This window comes from Mus musculus, chromosome 3, assembly GCF_000001635.26.
Source record: "Mus musculus strain C57BL/6J chromosome 3, GRCm38.p6 C57BL/6J".
In the NCBI taxonomy this organism is placed as follows: domain Eukaryota; kingdom Metazoa; phylum Chordata; class Mammalia; order Rodentia; family Muridae; genus Mus; species Mus musculus.
The window spans coordinates 117671295-117693226 of NC_000069.6; the positions used below are offsets into that span (position 1 = coordinate 117671295).

Genomic DNA, 21932 nt, shown 5'->3' on the forward strand with positions numbered 1-21932 from the left:
TTTCACCTCTGCAATATAATCAGCTGAAATGAGGGTTAATTCTCTTTATGTAAAAGGTCTTCTATTTCAAGAGTAGCTCTAGTAAGCTATTATTGTTCAAATTATGTATATATATATATTTATATATGACACAATAGACAATAAACTAGTATAATTGAAAGAATGTTACTAAATTAGAGAGTGCCAACTGTCAAGGATTAGAGTGAATGTAATAATCTTGAATCATTGGGAAATAATGAGCATGAAAATCAAGTTGTAGATTAGCTACATTAAGAAAAGGTTAGCTTGCTACGGATTTTTATAAGGTTATGTTGTTATTTTTGGATAGGTTTGAACATTGTCTATACTTTAACGAACATTTTGGAATGACAGAATTGTCATTATTCATTCTTTTACATATTCATTGGTGAATTTTCTAGAACTAATCTGCATTAGAATAGCTATTCTAATTTATTCATGGTAAGTCTGCGTGTAAAGTTTTATTCATGTAACATTTTGGTAATTTTGAAACTTGGTTGCTATAGGAAATTTATGAAGCTCCTCAAAAGGGTGTTAGTTGTAGAATATATAATTTACCTAACGGAAACTCTTTCCTGAAATTTTAGGTTGTATGCGTGGTAAACAATTTTAAAGGAAGACAACCAGAAAATGGGCATATACACAGGGACAATGTGGCCCGGATGCCAATGACCAACATTCCTCGAGTAGAAAGCCCTTTGGAAAAGGTAACATCTCTGCAGGTGATTCATAACTTCAAAATTTCATCACCTAGGCTAAATTCAACAGTTATCTCTGTTTGTGTATTCCGAGAGTGACCAGTTATTTACTTATTTATGCTTACTTAATCTCAGAATTTAAGGTGTCAGGTAGCAAGAATTTACTACTGGAAAGAGCATCTTATAAAATGACTATCTCATTTAAAGTACCCACAGATATCACCCATGCTGGAAGCTTGGTAACTGTGCATAGAAGTCATCCAGCACTTGGCTAGAGTGTCTAAGGAATAGTATTCCCTGGCCTCATGCACAGGTGAAATGAGAAGGTACACTTATTTGCAAATGCGTGAATTTTTTCACTAAGTCGATTCCTCCCATGCTCTCCATCAATGAGAAAGTACCTCATACATTGTCACCACACAGTTAGGACACATGTGCCATGCAGGGAGCCTTATTGCTCCAAGATCAGGCAGCCTGTGTCAGCTGTACTTTCTTATTGGAAGGGAGACTGTGGGTCAGGCTGGGCTGAGTTTGTCCACAGACAATGTTTTAGAGGAGAGGTCCAGGCCTCAGTGGGTGTCACAGCGGGCAAGAAGTCAAGTACTTTACAAAGATTGTTCTTGCAACTTCTGTGTTTTCATAGGCTATTACTGCATTTTCTGTATTCAAAATTCCTATGTTCATGTTAGGCTACTTCCTTTTAAAATAACTTTCACGATATTAGGCTATGTGAGCTAGAATTTTCCACTAGAACCCACAAAAAGACAGAGACAAGTGTTTGTGAACTTCTATTAATTTTGTTTTTTATATCAAGTCCAAGAAATTTGTGTCTCCTTAGTTAGGCTGGGATAAAGCAGATGAAGGGCTTCCGTGCTTGCTGGAATATACAGAGATGGATACAGCATTCTCTCAGTTCTTTTCATTTCCATTCCCAGTCAAAATGCTTTCTGCACTGGACATGGCCTGTGTCCCTGACCACATCATGGAAGGATCACAGCAGCAATGCTAAGAATATACTAGGGGCAGATTTCATCCTTCCCTTAGACTCCGCACTGCTGAAGGCCGTGTTCCCATGCTTCTCAGCTAGAACTAGAGGGCAGTAACATAAAGGGAACTTCAAGAGCTTTCTACTCATGAGTGTGTGTGTGTGTTGTGTGTCTGTGTGTCTGTGTGTGTGTGTGTGTGTGTGTGTGTGTGAGAGAGAGAGAGAGAGAGAGAGAGAGAGAGAGAGAGGCAGGGGGAAGGCAGGGGGGACTGTGTGGAATAAATACATTGCTTTTGTTATGGTTCACATTGCAAAAATAAAGGAGGGGAGCACGCAAAGTTCCCCTACTCCTTTGATTGGGATAACCATTAATTTAAAAATGGCATTTGTTCCTTCACAGTGGTGTTCTGATGAGTGAAGAGTAACGTTTTGTCAACATTTGATGGGCAGACAGGGCTGAGAGCTTTAGTATCATGCCATGCTGTTTTTTTTTCCATGTCTGTGTGTTTCTTCTGAAAGTTATGTAAACTGGTAAACCTCTTATGTTCAAAGCACACATTCGATGAACTATGACCTTCAGTATAATGATAAACACAGGTACACTTCATTTCTATGCAAGTGACTTTTCCTTTATTATGGGGAGTTCATCACTGACAAATATCATAATTTATGAGGAAAAGTCATGGGTTCTGAATAAGAATATCTGAATATCCATTCCCTTTTATGAAATGAATGGCTCATCTGTAGTAAGCATCTCATTGGAATCCAATGACCACTAAATCGTGAAGAGCTAATAATTTTATTCATCTGTTTATCACATTAGTCAGAATGAGTCTAAGTCCCTAGCCACAGAGGATTGTTAAAACTATGGTGAATGTTCTCATGACAGAATCCATACCACAGTATGCCTCTCTGCTCATGGATCTATGAACAGTCAGGCTGGAAATTTTGGAAATTTTGGAAATTTTTGACCTTAGTCAATTCACTCAATCTCAGTGACTAGTGTATTAAATCATTTCATCTTGCTGTAACAAATATTTGACAGAAAAGAACTTAAAGGGGCAAGAGATTATTTTGGCCACAGTTCAAAGATGAAAGCCACAATGGCAAGGAAGAAATAGTTTGTAGGAGTGTGAGGTGCCTTTTCACACTGCTTCTACAATCAAGAAGTAGAGAGAGAGGAAAGCGGATCTTCAACTAACTTTTACCCCCTTTCCTTTATAATTAGTCCAGGACCAGTTTGTGTGATGATGGCATCCACTGTCTCGGTGGGTTATTCTTTCTCAGTCAACTCTAGGGAAGTACCATCCTATGATAGTATTCTCCCAGAGAAGTATTTCACCTCTAGTATGTAGAAAGGAGTGTGTGGGTAGCAGAGTGAGTGAGTATGAGAGAGAGAGAGAGAGAGAGAGAGAGAGAGACAGAGACAGAGACAGAGACAGAGACAGAGACACAGAGACACAGAGAGAGAGACAGAGACAGAGACCAACAGAAACAGAGAGAGACAGAGAGAGAGAGAAACAGAGACAGAGAAATTGACAGAGACAGAGAGAACTAACAGCAGTGCTCAAACCTTAAGATAAACTGAGCCAGAGAAACAAGATTTTATGTCCACTCCCCAGGCTTGCTTTATTATCTTCCTTTTCTGCCTCCACATTTTTCCCCACCCCTTTCTTTCTGTCTCTACTCCCTCTCTGTCTTTCTCTCTTCGTTTTTCCTCTCTTCCTCTCTATTATCAAATACTATGCTGTTCATGAGTACATGCACAACTCAATATAGTTCCAATTTTAAAGTATTTCATTTTGTTAAGCTCTTTTAAAAGGTCTGGTCTCATTACACTGTCGATATGATATGATCGGACTAACTAAAATTCCTTAGGGGGGTGCATCCAGTTTAATTTACACCCCTGTGCTATTTCCTTGTGATTTCCACAATCCTTTTGAAAGACCTCTGTTTATTTTCTTCTGCCAAATTAAACACTGAAATCTTGTTTGTAGCTCCCATGTGTTCAGGTCCACCTGCAGCCACCTGAAGTCCCCTCAGTACAGTGGCTCTGGCTCTTGCATATGCAGGTGTCTTTCCTTTCTTAGAATTCCTACCATCTCACTCCCAGAGAGTCAGCTCCCTTCAGGTGTCACGTCCTGTCCCCCAAACTCATTCTCTTAGCTTCCTCCTTTGAGGTTCATTTCCAGAAGAATTGGCAGTGTTGGTGGCTCTGGGATGTTTCCAGAAACTTAAAAGACACTATTAATTTCCCTTAGGAATCCAAGAATCAAGGATCTGTGTTTTCTTCTAGGAAAATACTGATGCAACCAATTATAGTTCTACCACCCTTTATCTTCTATGTTAGAAATAATAGGGAAGGTCTTGACTCCATAATAGTTGATTATCAGAGTGAAAATTACAGCAAAATGTCAAAATGTTAGGAATTCTGCTAGATGCAGCATAAACAAATCCACATTGATGGATTCCCCACCCCAAATTTGGTTAATGATGTCATGACAGGCGAAGGGGCTCTGAATAAAACTGAATAAGTATCCCCAAACTGAGTGGGTAACTGTTTTATGTCAAAACAATAAATATAAATAAACAAACAGTTGGCAGGATGGCTCTCCCAGAGAACCCAGGTGTGGTTCTCAGCTCCTGCTCAGCAGTGTACAGCTTCCTGAATATCCAGTTTCACAAGATCTGATACATACAGTCTTTTGGATTCTTTGGGTATCCAGTATGCCCATGATATGCATACATGAAAACAAAACACTCCAACGCATAACTAAAACCAATTATATCTTTTAAAATGGCTAAGCATATCAAAAGCAACAGGAACAGTTGCCTTCAAGGACTGTGCCAGCTTTATGGAGTAGAAGTTAACTTGCACAGTACCATGATCTGTGGTGGGTCAGCAAACATGAGACAAAACTATATAGAAATAAAATTATCTTGCTGAAGATGCTCACATGAGTTTCCGCACACATTCCATTCAAATGAGGACAGAGAATGGGCTCTTCTCTCTCCTTCATGCAGACAGTGAAGATCCAATAGTTACTAAGGGAAATGTTTAGACCATTCACAAAGCCTTTTCACACCGTTTAGGGAATTTAATTGAGCTAAATCTAGATTGCTTCAAGCAGGAATAATCAGGAGAAGAACTTAGATCTCTTAAACTGACTTTGGGACAAATATGAGACAATGTAAACCTTTTATTGGGTGAGGGAAGACAGGGAGAGGGCTGAGATGATACCATTGGCAAAGTGCTTGCTTCACTAGTTTGGGTCCCTGGCATGCACATAAAAGGCAGGTAATATCATCTGTGTCTATAGCGCCAGAGCTGTAGAGGCAGAAACAGGCAGCCATTTTCACCTCTTGAGGAACCTTTCCTCTTGAGGAGCAACCCTGTCTAAAAATAAGGTGGAATGAAATTGAAGAAATCACCCAGGGTCACTTTTGGCCTGTGCACATTCAATCAAATGTTCATGCACCCCCACATACAAATGAATACATCTAAACAAATACTGCTCTCTCTCTCTTTCTCTCTCTTCTCTCTCTCTCTCTCTCTCTCTCTCTCTCTCTCTCTCTCACACACACACACACACACACACACACACACACATACCACACACACACACACACACACACACACACACACACACACACATTTATTGTCTGTGGCATCTCCTTTCCACAATACCAGAAATTAAAGAGAACTCGTGGGATGGAAGCTAAACTATAATCTGTGTGATTAGAACCAGTGAGAGAACACAGGTGACGGCATGGTGGGACTTCAACCAACATTGGATGTCAGAAAGGAAGAAGTCCATGCAGAGGAAAGCAAAAACAAGTAGACTGAGATAGACTAAAAAGAGCACTGGAGAGATAACTCAGGAGTCAAGTGGGAATACTGCTCCTAGGTCAGGCCCAAGTTCTAGTTCCAATACTGGTGTTAGACTTATGATTGCTTAACACAGCTCTAGGGGAATCTTACACTTCTGTCTTTGGCAGGTACCTGCATTCAAGTGCATAAACTCACACATGGATACACACACATGCACACAATTAAAATTAAAACTATTTTGCTTTTTTAGATTAAAAATAAAAGGGCAATACAAAGAAACTGACAAGAGAAAAGGTACGAGGTAGAGAAGACAATCGCCAAAGCCTATCTTCTAGGACAGGGCGGCCATCAGAGCAGTGATGGTATTATCTAATTTTCTTTATACCTTAGGATATAGTGTAAAAATAAATGTTCTCTTCCAAATAAATATATGAATATTTAATATGGGAGAGTAAAACAGATACAAGGTCAAATTGAAATATTCACTAGAACTTCTTAGAGATTCATGAAAATTAACAGTACTGACAAAAAGTAAACAATTACAGTTTGTAACAACTTTAACAACAAGGAAAGTAACAGTTAACAGATGTTGTGGTAGGTGACAGTGTCAATCTCAACCACTAAGTACTTCTTCAGGCAGACTATCTTTTCTGCTTCATTTAATTTGCACTCTCTACTGGCTTGTGAATAGAACTGATAGAGACTTCATTGGTCAGAAATTTCCTGGGCCTTGAGAATTTCTGTCCACTTTGTTGGACTATGCCTTTTCCTGGTAGGAGTCTATGGCAGCCTACACTCCAGGACAGGAAAACATGGGAAGTGGATCAGCTCCACAGAACCTAGCCATCAGTGTATAGAATGAGAAATAGGCTTCGGGAACCACAGGGTTTTGGAGATTGTCAGAGTATGCCTTGTGAAGTCACATGCATTCCCACACAGAAAAGATAGGAGCCTGCTATATTAGGCATGGTTCTCTAGAGCCATACATACATACATACATACATACATACATACATACATACACACATACAGCACACTCTCTTTTAGTAGTGTGTGTGTTTGCCTGTGAAGAGAGCTAGTTTTTAACAGTTCCTTTGTACTTCAAACTCAGGATCTCTTATGTGTGTGGTGGGATTTATTTTCTTTCTTTCTTTCTTTCTTTCTTTCTTTCTTTCTTTCTTTCTTTCTCTCTCTCTCTCTCTCTCTCTCTCTCTCTGTATCTCTCTCTGTCTCTCTCTCTCTTTCTTTCTTTTTCCCAAGGCAAACATGATCATACACTGCCATGCTCTCTAGTAAAAATTCTTTTGAAGTTTCAGGATGTTGTAACCCTCCATCTACTTAAGATTCTGTTGCTTTTCTATAAAGCAAATCTTTATTTCATGGAACTGCTGGATGGTATATAATGTTCTATAAAACCACAAAAGACAACCTTAGTAGTGATTAGACATTGCAGTAGTTAATGGGCATAAATTGATACATACGTTAGGCACTTAAGGCTAATTTTGAGTATATATGGAAAGTAATTAAAATAAATCAAAATGTACATGTCATTCTCATGTGTTTTATTTTGCTTTAAAACAAAATTTAAAATGGAAACAATTAAAATGTGACATGTATGTACTTCTAAGCTATTTTTGTTTATTTGCTTTGATTTTCATTTTTAAAAAACTTTTAAGCATGTTTTAATTTTTCTGTTTTTTATTTGAGATAGAGATAGATAGATAGTTATATATATACATAGATTGTAGAAAGTAACATAGATACATAGATGATAGATAAACACATACATATATACATAGATGATAGATAGATACCTAGATGATAGATAGATAGATGATAGGTAGATAGATAGTTACATAGATACCTAGATGCATAGATGATTAGATGATTACATATATATATATGTGTGTGTGTGTGTGTGTATACAGATAGATACCTAGATGCATAATTATATATATACATACACACACACACACACACACACACACACACACACACACACATATATATATATATATATATATATATATATATATATATATATATATACATATGATAGACACATACATACATAGATACATAGATGACAGATAGATACCTAAATACCTAGATACCTAGATGATAGATAGATAGATAGATAGATAGATAGATAGATAGATAGATGAAATTAGGTAGATGGGGAGTTAGGAAGGATCTAGAAGGAGTTTGGGGAGGGAAAAACATAACCAAAATGTTCTTATGAAGAAAGCTTTAAACAAACAAAAAATATTTGCTGCAGTCATTAACGGCTTTTAGACTGACTATGCACTAGACATACCAGCATCTGTTGTCATGGTTTCACATTATTGTTTTTGCTATTTAGGTCTTCACATTCAGGGTGATTTTTCCACACTATATCTATGGACTTTATTAAATAAAGAATGACAAGCAGACTTTTTTTTTCAATTTCCCAGGGGCCTTTAGTAAGAGCTTCTTTCTGAGAATTACTTTTGAATGGCATCGTGGGTGATGAATATAGCTTAAGCGGATATGATTCACTCAGCCGTTAGTTAAGGGAGAATACACAGTGGTGGGCGAACAATCTCTCCTCAGCAGCACACGCATTCATACACAGGCAAGGTGTTCAAAGCTGTCAACCACTCCCTTCGGTGTGGCATGTCTAAGAATGGTGAAAACTTTCTGTGGAGAAAGTACTCCACAAAAATACTCTAGAGTAGAGAAAAATAGCTACAACTAGGGGAATAGACAGTAAGCCAAGCCAAGCACATCGTCTTGGAACTGACTCTCCCACCCCCTCCCGCACACACTTTTTAAATTTATTGTTTTAGGTAAAGATGGAGTCAGAAAGCAAAAGTCAGCAATTGGGATATCTTGTTTCTTGTTTAAAAAAATAAAATGCAGGGCTGAGGTTACAGCTTAGTAGTTGAATGCCTACTGTGTTTGAGACCCTGAGATGGATACCTGATCTGAAAAATAAATACATACATAAATAAAATGAAAATATGGGAGGAGAGAAGAGGGAAAGTGGGAGAAGAGATAGAAGATAGACAAAAGGAGGAAGGAAGTATTCAGATAAACAAAACAAAATAGACAGGAAATAAACATATCCAATTGTAGTGATAACTTGAAATTCTCTCTCTGTCTCTGTCTCTGTCTGTGTGTATGTGTGTGTTATAGATGTGGGGTGTATATAAGCATCTGTGTGTTTATGTATACATACGAATGGGAATGAACATGTATGAATTTGAGTAGTAAAGCCAAAGGTTTATACCTGGTGTCTCCCTCTATTGTTCTCTAAGTTGTTTTTTGACATGTTTTATCACTGAACCTGAATGACATCCGGCAATAGACATACCTACTATGCCCAGATTTTTTTTAAATATAGAAAAGAGTTTATTCAGGGCATGGGGAGTGGAGTTAAGACGGTAGTAGAGGCAGAGAAAGACAGAGAGAGGGAGAGAGGGAGAAAGAAGAGAAGTAGAGGCCGGCCATGAATATGTGGAGAGAGGGGAAGGGAATGGGGAACGGAGTGGGGAAGGGAAGAGACCAAGAGAGCAAGAGACAAGAGAGGTATGCCCAGATTTTTACCTGGTTACTTAGAATTCAACCTCAGGTCCTCATATGTGTATGACACGTAATTTTCTTGCTGATCTATTGCCACAAGCACCTTGAAACATTTTTTTAAAGCAGATTTCAAGGCCCTGTGAGAAAGTTATGTGTGGTGCCACATTCTTGTAACATTAGCGCTTTGAAGGCTGAGGTTAGAAAACCACAGTGCCTAGATAGAGACTATGAGGCTAGCCGAGGCTCCATAATAAGAGCCTGTTTCACAAAATAAAACCAAAACCTTTGCGATTGTGTACATGGATTTCTCTACAAGTAGGCTTATACCAAATGATTTGGTTTGCTCACATCTGTTACCATAGATACAGTTATAAATCAATAAAACAAACATATCATCAAACTCAACAGTAAAAGCTAAGCTTCCATGAAAGTTAAACAGATGTCTCAAGCTAGGTGGGAACTTCACACTTAAAATGGCATTTTAGTTTCTGTAAGAAAACATTGGAATACAGCCTATTGCCATCATATAATGAAGGAGTAACATGACCAGGATCAGAAAACTGGTCATAGTAAAAATGGTATTTTTCATTTTGAGGGTAATATATTCTACATGTGTCACTTCAGAGATCAAATTCAAGATCACTCTCTTATACAATAATATGAAAGTATGTAGAGAAATTATCATCTGTATGAATTATGTGAGCCTCTTCTACAGTATAAAAGACTCTTTGTCCCACAGTTATTAACAACACTAAAGCAAACATAGCTATGTGTCCTTGTATGGTGAAGTACTGATTTAAGTTCATAGGAATGGAAATGCTGAATGGGGAATGAATGCTCTAGGTTTAATTCATGCATCCATGTCCTCTTTGACAGTGGAAAATATTGTTCTTCAGACTCTTCATCAGCTCATTAGACACAAACAAAAAGGTAGCTTATTTTAAATGTGTTATTAGAATATTTTCCAGTATGTTTATTTTATAATTTTCTTGCGGAGTCAAAACAATTGGATATTGAAATAATGATTCCATATCTGAAAACCCAAATTCTAAACATTAGTACCTTGCTTTGGACAGCTCATGGTTGTCCTATTTTTTCAAAAAAATAATAAATTCAGGTGTAATAAATAATTTATATCCAGTAAAATTGATGTTGTGTGTGTGTGCAGGTATATATCCACATGTGTATGTGGGAGCCAGAAACCAACCTTGGGTATCTTTCTTAAATATCATCTACCTTGTTTTTAAGACCTGATCCCTGAACACCATGGAATTGACAGTGAGTTAGGCTGGCTTGCCTGTGAGCCCCAGGTGCTCTGCTGTCTCTGATTGTCCAGCACTAGGGTTACACCTGTGCACCACCATACCTGGTAGTTTTGAAGTGGGTTCTGCAGATGGAACGTGGGTCTTCAATTTTGTAGAGCAAGCACTCTACATATGAAGGTATCTCCCTAGTCCCTAAAATTTCCTAATCTTATGGGTTCTAACAAAAGTAGGATTTCATGTAATAATCAACAATAGTAAGCTATGGAATTTTCAATCTACCCAGAACAGCTGCCATTTTACAATCAGCCCACCTCTAACATTCACCCCTGATAACCACTAATCTGCCATCTGTGCCTGTATTTCTTTCTGCCTTTCCCAGGGTGTCATAAATGGACTGACATTGTATGTAAATGTTTTAGTCTGCCTCCTTTTTAGGGGTCAATGGGCTTTCTACCCAAATTGGTGAGAGGTGCTCTGTTGGGTAACTGTACCTCAGCTTCTTTTCCCATTGGCTGGCTGGAGGATATTTGGGTTGAATGTCATTGAAGGAAATCATGAATGCAGCTGATATGAATATTAATGTACAGGATTTTGTATGAATAAACATTTTTTATTCATTCATAAATTACAGACACACACACACACCTGGAAAAGGAAAGTGGGCCATCTGGATTTTTACTGACTTGTGCAGTTTTATGGAAACTGGCAAGCTTCTTGGTGTTCATCAGCAACTGGTTATAAAGGAATTTATTATACACCTGTTCCTTTACCTATGTCCTCTAACTCTTTTTGGTTGGGGAATTGCTCTGTGCTTCTATAGCCAATCCAACATTTTTAAAGGTTAAAATGGAATCAAACAAACAAGGTTACAGTTAGTTAGGTTAACTTAATGTGAAAGAAACATAAGAATAACTTATAGGTAAGTTTCAGTTACTAGGAATATCAACATGATTCTATTAGGGTTGTAATAAATGAAACTTGAATAAATACCAAGTCAAAGCCTGTAGTAGACTTCCCAATCATGTGAGATTACAATATGGTGATGAGTGAGATTGTTTTGAAAGCAAACAAAGGGGGCAGTGCCAAGAGCTGTGGTAGATGAGGACATTCAGGGGACACACATATTTACTTTGTAGCATCTCCTAAGAAAAGGTAGAAAGAGTCATTTGCCAATAGGTAAAGTTAAGTGGGTGGGGATAAGAGGCTTGGGGAGGGTAAGCATCAACTGAGGAGGCCAGATGAGTGAGGAAAATAGAACCTAAAACTGGGGTGGGTGTCAGAATTTGCAGTCAAGAAATGTCCACGTGGTCAAACTTTGCAGTCAGACAGACAAGGGAAACGAAGAGCCTTTTAGTTGCTCAAAAAAGGAATGGAAAGAAGACTCCGAATCAATACAAAACTGTGCACTACAACAAAGCTAGTGTCGATAAACTGTCCTCCTGCCCAATGAAGCTCATTTCTCAGTTTTATTCTCTTGCATTTCCACTTTGTATAAACAAAATTATTGCTTACTTTGAATTTTACAGCAAAGTTCCTGGGCCCAAGTCTGAATTTCTCTAACAATGTCTTTCTTCATCAGTAAAACATGATCTCTTTTTACTAAATGATCTTACTCCTTTCACAAACCATTAGGAGGAAGATTTCACATGACATATTAGTGGGACTCACAGAACACATTCTCCTTTTAGGGCGAATTCTACTTTTATTGCTTGTCGTTTTTGGATGTTTTGTTTCTTCTGGAAGAGTCTCTGTAACACCAGGCTGCTCTTCTGTAACAACATCTGCCCTTGAACTCTGAATCCTATCCTTTGGTTGGGCTTATAGGCCTGGGCCATTACATCAGCCATTTTCTGTTCTCTCTCCTGTCCATGCTCCCTGCCTCAAAGCAGACAATGAATAAAATAAGGATGCAAATAGGAGAATGAAGTATGACAATGTTCATGATTGTGACATCTGATCTTAACTTCCCCTGGCAAAATGGAGGCAGCATTCTTGTAACTATGGACTGGCTGGTGGATTTGACACTAGCTCTACAACTTTTTATTCAAAATCCTTAGTGGCAGATGTTTTTCAGGATCTAATATATTTTGTATCTTTGAAATCAATGTATCCTGTGGCACAGGCACCAATATAAGAAGGAGACTTTGTAATAAAAAAGTGTTGCTTATGGAGCAGAACACAGCACAAATTGCCTTGGGTCATTAAATGAATCTGTATCCTTCTTGTAAGAAACTATGGGGTTTTGAAGTTAGTTTGCCTATTATAGTTGCATGTTTTCTGAACTTTTGATGAAAGAACAAACGATGAATTTTATTTATAAACTATAGACTATTTTAAATTATTTTTCTTTCCTTCTCATCTTTGATTCTCTAAAATGTTTAATTTTAGCTTGTTCCTTTTAATTTTATCAACCAAAAACAAATAGTAGATAAACCCAAATAGATTGTCGAAATGGGGCCAAGAAATATTGTGCATGTATAATTTAACATTAGTAAAACTCCATTCATAAGTATATCTGCACTTTATAGGTGAGAAAGCTAGGGGTTTTGATGGTCTAACTGCTTGGCAATCTTGTATTGTGATGGAGCCCACATTTAATCACTTTATATTCAACCCACTTGCCTGCAGAGTCTACTGTGCCAGTCAGTTTCCTCACCTAGACAATAGATCAGAGCACAGGCATTCCATTTTATGTTTAAAAACTTAAGCTGATTTTAAACCTTCTTATTAAGTTATAGGATCATTTTTGCCATCTTGAAAAAAAGGAATTTTACTCACTTCTGTCTGATAAATGACCTCACTCATTTATAAATTAGTTTGAAGAAAATCTTCACATGACAATTTATTGAGGGCCATGGAACATACTATCCATTTAGGATGCTTTTAAAACCTTATTTAAACATGGTGTGTGATCTAACAATGAAACAACCTAGAACTCTGAAGCAACAGATACATTCACTGAAGCAAAGAAGTTAAATTTAAATCTTATGTAAAACACATTTCGTAGGTCTTCCAAACCCAATATATTGAAGATGATCAAGAAGAAAATTCCCAGGGGAGATCCTTTAAAGACTGCCTTGCCAGGCTCTTCGGCTGGATAATGGGGATTAGCCACTGTGAACACCTCCAATTAAGGCAATAAACGTATGTGCGCATTAGCGCACTGGTGTTGGAGCTGTACTGCAAAACTGGAGTAAATACAGAGCACTGTGTCCTTCTGTGCAGGTCCCCAGCACAACTGCAGAAGGACTGCACCTCACGTGGTAGCTTGTCAGCTGCTGTTATTCTTAGTTCCATTTTCCCCCTCATTGGGAATGCAGTATTCCTTAATGAAATAGCCTTTCAGTAAGTACTAAAAATTAAGTTCTAAAAGACTTTGCAAGTCTTTTGATTCTGAATACTTTTCAGGATTACTTTTGCATCTTCCTGTTTTTGTTTTTTTAAAAAAAAAGAACTTGCTGAATGGCAGATCTTGACAAACAGCAAGCCATCGCCAAATTCTGGTGTCATAAAAATGAGGTTTGGCTTACATGTCATTCTGATTATGTTACATGGTTCTATTTATATGGTATAATCTGTATATAGAGAAAAATAAGGAGTAAAATGGAGATTTTCACGTAGAATTTGGAGCATTAAATTTGGACTTAATTGGACTGGAGAAATGACTCTGGTTATGAGCAGTTGCTGCTCAAAAGACCATCTAAGCTCAGTTTTTAACACCTGTATCTGGCCGCTCAGACATGTAGAATATCGAAACTGGTCTTAAATTTTCTAAATTTCAGCATCTGAAGTGATTTTTAAGACACAAAGTGACTGTTTTACCAGGAGACACCTGCACTCAAGGACAAGCCTCAGTATTTTGCCTGCTGCTGTGCTGTGGACTAGAAAGAATACTTGCTAATGGACACTTGGCAAGTTCTATTCTTCAACTACTTGGGCTTAATCTCTATTCTACACTCATGTCTAACTCTCAGTCTGTGTAACTCTGAACAGGCAGTGTGATGACCTTTTTGTGATGTTGCTGTGAGACGATGGTGTTGACCTTCATGCTCTATCTTAACGCAAACCCATGTGTGTCCGAGTTAATCATACAGCGTCAAAATTTTACTATGCTGCCTTAGTGTCTGTGACATAGTGTAATACAGGTCTGAGTCTATTTCAATTTTAGCCATTCTGAAGGTTTACTTCTCTATAATTTCTGGCTTTTTAAAAGAAAAGAAGGAGCCTGGCGTGATGGCGCACGCCTTTAATCCCAGCACTCGGGAGGCAGAGGCAGGCAGATTTCTGAGTTTGAGGCCAGCCGGTTCTACAAAGTGAATTCCAGGACAATCAGGGCTATACAGAGAAACCCTGTCTCAAAAAAAAAAAAAAAAAAAAAGAAAGAAACAAAAAAGAAAAAGAAAAAAAAGAGAAAAGAAGCAAAAGGGATGAGACTATAAAGAATTCTGAGGAGCAGAATCAAAACAACAACAAAACCCAGCTTGTAGCGTGGAGTCTGAATTCATACCTCAAAAATGAAGTATTGAAGTAGATCTCTGTCAACTACCAAATGCTATTTCAGTCCGTGCATGGGCCCAACTCACTCCACACCATCTGCTTCTCAGGGAGCAATTAGTCTGAAACTACAGCATGCACATTGAAATTCTGTTAACAGTGAACAGAATATTAATGTGTCTGCCATGGCCATTTTTATCTACCAAAATTTTAGTGTTAATTCTGAGTAAAACAGGTATAACATTTTAATCTATTCCGTTAATTAAAAATACTGAATAAAAGATATAATTAGCTTAAAATTATGTAACAGAACAGAGAAGTGAGTTTAACAACACTGTGTTGTAGCAACAAACATGTGGGGAACGGTTCTATATTAAGTTAATAGTTACTTGTGAAAAATGCTAAATACTTTGTTAAATCAGTTGACCTAGGACTCTGACTTTGGAATCCCCTTTTCTTTTACAGAACCACGTCACTGCCTTTGCGGAAGTCACATGATGTTGAAGCAGACGGTTTTTCCCTGCACTGGACATCATCCCTATTTACCATACATTCATAACAGAGTTTATTTGATTACACAGGAAATTTATAAAGATGTAGGACACTTTTTATAATTTTAAAACTTGACAGCACCCTCTCTGCCCCGCCCTCCCACGAGACTGTGAGCTCCTCAAGAGCAGGACCATGGCTTCCTCTTCTGCATCCCCGCCACCCACGACAAAGCCCAGCACAAAGTGTGGGTGTTCAGTGAAAACACGATGATAAAACGAACAAGTCAACTCTTAAATAAAATGGTTGCTTTAGTTTCTCAAAAAGAATCTCTGTGACTATGTGGAAAGAAACCCCCACATGGGTTATATTTGTATAAAAGAAACCCTCTATTTTGGGCTAGTTAAGTCTTTTTAATTTTTCATATATCTATTCAGCAGTATAGCATATTTAATTTGAAGTGAATTTTGAAAGTTCTGGGGACTTTTTATTATGCAGCATGACATTATTTCCATTTTAACAGATTTCAGTGTGTGGAATCACTTTACTTTTAGAAAGTATGTCCTATACTAAATTGTTTGCTCATTATATTATGCTATATTTCACTTAAAACACCATTCATACTACATATTCTAAGACTGGTGCTTCTGCTTTTAAAGGGGAAAATGCCAATTTTTACTGTCACTGAGTAATGTATCATAATTAAAATTATTTATTTGGACTTTTTCTTTGACAGTTGTGGTTTAATGGTTGTGCTGCAATTTTTTTTAATGCAGGCAATATTTAGAATACATTAAGGTAAATCCAGCCATGATACCTTGTTATTGAGTAGCCTTCCATCATTAACAGTGTCTCAAAATGGCTATGGTCCATTATTAAATTTTCTAATTGGTCCAGAACTCAAATAATTTAAATGAGAAAGAACCACACCTTAAAATACTATCATGAAAATACTAGAAATATGATTAATGTATTTTTGTAATTGTCTAATACTTTAATTAAACGTATTTATAGTTATCATTTAATCCTTATGGCAATCCTGTATAAATATTGAAAGATGACTTTATTTACATATGATAAAAATAAAGCCAAGACTGATAACATGCCCAGTCCATACCACTAGTCAAGGGAAGAGTTAAATCTAAATTCAGATTTACCCTGAAACTCTTATTTTTCTCAAATATGCCACAGTTGCCTCAACATTCATGACACTGAGGCCATTAAGAGGCCATTAGGGTTCTGAGAAACTACCTATCTTTAAGAAAAAAAAATGAAGAAATGCTAAAGTTAGGAACAGAAGGTCTGCAGTATTTTAAAAGCTTACTTACATGGAGGAACATAAAACATCTCTTTCAAACGCAGAGCTATTTAGGATTCTATTTATAATCCTATTTTAAAATAATGACATTCTAGTGTCTGAATGTGAGGCTTTTGGTAGAAGAGAGGTCCAAATGAAGATTCTCATCTCTGCATCTCAGCTACCTCTCAGGAAAGGGGCTGAGGGACAGGTTATACAGTGACCATGTAAGTTAAAGATGAAAACAGTCTCCACAGAAGAAGGAGGATCAAGTCATGAGTCACTCTGCAATCTCTAAGGCTAACCCAAGATACTTTGACTTAAATGTGCAGAAAAATGATTTCTTTTAATCTTTCTAGTCTAAACATTTAGTTTGCTCTCTTAATTTCAACAGAAATCAGCAAATAATTAAAACCAAAGGCTTCTCTGTTACTTCCAAATGGATTTCAGTTGCCCAATTTCAATTCTGAAGAGGTCAAAATATGTCAACTGAAAGCCAAATTAAAAAAAAATCTCATTTCTATGAATTGCAAATCTCTATAGCAGTTTTATTCTTTTGGAAATGTAGAGCAAACTTTGCATGTCTTGACAATCTTTAAAGACATTGTTTAGAAAGCATTAGCAATGGCAAATTTGCTTCCTAGGATTGAAATAAAGGATATGACCATAATGCCAAGCAAAGGCAGGGTAGCTGACTAGGTCTATACAGTTGCTCAAGGCTACTGGTCCTATACCCATTCAAAAGGACCCAGACGGGAGTGAATTTCCCCTTGGAGGCCTTAACATTACATAAGTCAGTGATAAAGTTTTTCACCTTCCTAAACCTGGTCAGATTAAAAGAGTTATAAATTAAAGAACTAATCAGGGTCAAAGTTAAATCACTTCTGCTATTACATTTAAGCATCATGAACCCAAGGTTGTACAATGATAAAGTCCAGGAAAAAATTAAAGATGCATGCGAATTAACCAAACTCAGCCAAGAGTGCTTAACCATGATGCAACTACTTAGAACTATTTTAAAATTTATACCTTTCAGAAAACGTCAGAACAATGGCTGGAGCTGGAATTCAGTGGTACGGCACTTGCCTAGCATGCACAGGCCCTGGGTTCAATCCCTAGGACCTGTATAAGAAAGCACTAATATCAATATATAAATATGTACATACATAGTAAAAGCAGGCAATCACATGCCTTTCCGATAGAGACTCTCATTTTTATTCTGCTTCTTTGGGGCCCAGGTCAACGTAAATTGTTCAAGATGAAAACTTCAGTAGTATCTGTTTGCATGGCAGAAGTTCTGCACAAGTCTTATCCGATGATGCCTAAGGTAACTTAAAAGGCTCTTTTATGTTAAAAGAGAGGTGAGCCTTCTTTGATAGAGTTTGTCTATTCGACTTCTAACTGGGCCTCTCTTTTTCTCAGGATCTATCCTAGCCAAATATCTCGTTACATTTCCACAGTTTTCTTTGTGAAAGAACAGTGGGGGAGGAAAGAATTCTCTGCTGTGTATTGTATTTTTCAAATAAAAAATTAAAAACTAAATTAAAAAAAATAAATTTCTTTTTCCCTCATGGATTGGTCTTTCTTGGGGTTGAGGAGTAAAGAATGCTTGCTAATGTGCATGGAGTTAAGCGTTCTCATATTGGCCGGAAGAGTATTTTAAAATGTCCCAAACTGGCCATTGTAGCATCTAGATAAGGCAAATGGTGTACCCTATCTCCCATGAATATCCAGGAATCTGGTCAGGATACATAGTTACAAATTATAAACTTCTGAAAACTACTTTAGACACCACACAGGTGTGTAATTTATAGCCCATCTTCTTCCTGTTAATGACAAGAACCTAAGATGCAAATGCAACCCTCCATCCCGTTCCTATGGGTACCATCTATTAAACTTTGATTGTGTGCTCTGAAAGGTCACCCTTAACATGTGGCAACTGATTGTACTTGTACTTTGAAAATATGAATCTCAAAAATTGCTTTGGGTTTCAATTTTTTTGAATGCTATGAATTATAATTCTTAAAAAAAATACAAATTGAGGTATTTCATTCCAGATTACAAGTGACTACATCTCAAGTTAAGACAAAAAAAAAGGATATTTACAGTTTTCTTCTTTTGTTACCTTCAACTTAGATCATAGATTGTTTATTAGTGTAATGGATGCATAGGATATAATTGATTAGTTATAATTACCTGTTTCCCCAAACTATCATTCTGTGAGCTGACTCACAGGATCTTAATTTTAAATTCATGCTGTCATCCCTCATATGTGTTACACAAAGAGACTCAAACAAGGAAGCACACAGGAGTGAACACAGAGGCTCCTACACTCTCAGATGAGCATCCAAAGCTGAGCCGTTCTTTAGAAAGGTGTTATGGATCGCAGCTTTGCATAATGCAAACACACTGGCATTTCATTCTGATTTATAGAATTACCATTAGTTAACACCAGGTAGTCTTTTTTTTTCCTCTTGAGGAGAAAATAAAATATAGTTGAATTAAATCATTTTTTAAAGAAAGAAAGAGTACGCCAAACCACACAGTAACTTTTCATTTTAATCATGTTTCCTTGAAGATACTGCTCCTCATGAACAAATTCAAGCCTTATCTTCCAGAATGTTACTGAATGGTCTGTGTATCAAATGATTAACATATACTGAATAAATGATAGTTTAAAACATCTGCATAGTCTTTCTCAGGAACATGGAGGTTATCATCAGACTATTTGCTGGTCTTGCATGGCTTGAGAAACTGATGAGATGGATGCTAAGACAGATGAGAAACTAGGGTTGTGTTTATACATTGAATTTGTCATAAACTTCTATTGCTGCTAAATGTTCAAGTAAGATCTTCCTGCTTGAATTCCTCACCATGTTGAGGACTCTGTCTTTTAAGAAAGGATACTCCAAAAAATAATAATGAAAGAAAAAAAGGCTGTGATAACTGAACAAGGATAACCATGCCATCAGGCAGCAATTACATCCACAAATAGACTCCTTAGGGAACTTTCTTTCTAGAACTTTAATTTTCAGAAAAGTTGATGAGGTGACATTTTACATCATTCTTCATATGTAATAATAAAGAAAGAAGACATGTTATATGCTTGCTGACAGGAGCAAAACACTGACTGCTCACACTGTATCCACATTTAAAAAAGAGAGCACAAGGCGGGTGGTGGGGGGCACATGCCTTTAATCCCAGTACTTGGGAGGCAGAGGCAGGCAGATATCTGAGTTTGAGGCCAGCCTGATCTACAAAGTGAGTTCCGGGACAGCTAGGGTTATACAGAGAAACCCTGTCTCAAAAAAAAAAAAAAAAAAGGATGGACCATCTAGAGACTGCCACACCTGGGGTTCCATCCCATAATCAGCCTCCAAACGCTGACACCATTGCATACACCAGCAAGATTTTGCTGAAAGGACCCTGATATAGCTGCCACTTGTGAGGCTATGCCGGTGCCTGGCAAACACAGAAGTGGATGCTCACAGTCAGCTATTTGATGGAACACAGGGCCTCCAATGGAGGAGCTAGAGAAAGTACCCAAGGAGCTAAAGGGGTCTGCAACCCTATAGGTGGAACAACAATTTGAACTAACCAATACCCCCGGAGCTCGTGTCTCTAGCTGCATATGTATCAGAAGATGGCCTAGTCGGCCATCATTGGGAAGAGAGGCCCCTTGGTCTTGCAAACTTTATATGCCTCAGTACAGGAGAATGCCGGGGCCAAGAAGTGGGAGTGAGTGGGTAGGGGAGTGGGGTGGGGGGTATGAGGGACTTTTAGGATAGCATTTGAAATGTAAATTCAGAAAATACATAATACAAACTGAAAGAACAAAAAAAGAAAAAAAAAACAAAAACAAAACAAAAAAGAGCACAATAAATGATTGTTAATGATCAATTGACTTTATGCATTTTATAGTCTTATATATGGAATATATTATATATAGTATCATATGCGTTATATATTAAAGTTATAAACACACACACACACATATATGTATATATATACATATATATATATATATATATATATATGTTCGAGAAATGTTACTCCCCCAAATTACGATGAATCCCCCACATTAATAAATATAATCAGGACTGCTCTCCACAGGCATGACTTTCAGTTATGGTTACTGGTAACCACTCTTATGAAGATATCCAATAATAAAGAGCAAGTGGGGGGCAAAAAGGATTACAAAGTACATAGATTAAAGAGAATATATTAATTGGATACATAAATATAATCTATTACACAGATTAAAGAGAGAAACACCAAGAAATTTAATCTTGGAGTCAGAGCTTTCATTGAACAAGGTGAGATTAAGGAGAGACCTGATCCAAAATGGACTAAATGGAAGGGCACCATTAGACCCATTTTCCAGGTGATCATATATTCTATCAAGTTGAAAATTAAACCCTAACCATCACAGCTTGTGATCAATAATGTCACTTCTTTCAGATTGATCACTAAGTACTTGATATTCTGTGAACACACACACAAAGTGTGTAATTAAAAGCATATTTGACCAATGAGAATGAAGCTGAGCAAAGAAAAGTAAGGAAATGGAATATGGAGTTGAAATTAGGACATGGTTAGAAACTCAAGAGATGTAAGTGACATCTAGAATGCTAGAGCATTTAAGAGATTTAAAAACCACAGCCACAGACTCTTAATTGAGGTGAGCTTATTGGTATGGATAAGGAAGGCAGTCAGGATAGAAAAGATTAATTAGTCCCTGTGGCTGAGTAATGGTGCTCTGTTATCAGCCCTTGCTTACCAATTCATGGGGCCTGTGTTCAGCTTTAACACCAAATAAAACTAAAGGTAGAGGCACAAGAGCATTATCAGTGTGCTCTTGAGTGGGATGACCAGAAATAGAAAGTCATCTTCAGATACACAGTGACCTTGAGGTCAGTCTCTGATATATAAGACTCTGCCTTTAAAAACAAACAGGGCTGAGAGAAGGCTCAGCAGTTATGAGCTCTGACTGCTCTTCTGGAGCTCCTGAGTTCAATTCCCAACAACCACATGGTGGCTCACAACCATCTGTAGCGGGGATCTGATGCCCTCTTCTGTTGTATGTAAAGACAGCAACAGTGTCCTCATATACATGAAATAAATAAATAAATAAATAAATAAATAATAAAACCCATAGGTAGTGTTTCCAACAAAAATCTTCCCATTATTGAAACTCTCTGAAATACTCTCATCACTGAAAAGAAGATATAATATTGATAACCAATTCAAAACTTGAAACTAGAGAAACAAATTGAAAATTATTGGAAAG

The 21932-nt window shown here is 37.3% G+C and overlaps 1 protein-coding gene across 2 annotated transcripts in view; it reads left to right on the forward strand.

Moving 5' to 3' along the window:
• Plppr5 (phospholipid phosphatase related 5) overlaps window positions 1-18214 on the forward strand; it is a 114901-nt gene extending 96687 nt beyond the window's left edge. Inside the window, exons 5-6 of one of the 2 annotated variants that reach the window (NM_001305451.1) lie at window positions 606-740; window positions 15322-18214. In NM_001305451.1, coding sequence (NP_001292380.1) covers window positions 606-740; window positions 15322-15354 — 168 coding nt within the window. In that variant the 3' untranslated portion in view covers window positions 15355-18214. The remainder of the gene's footprint in view (window positions 1-605; window positions 741-15321) is intronic. The other variant, NM_029425.3, reaches the window with a different exon arrangement.
• The last annotated feature ends 3718 nt before the right edge of the window (window positions 18215-21932 follow it).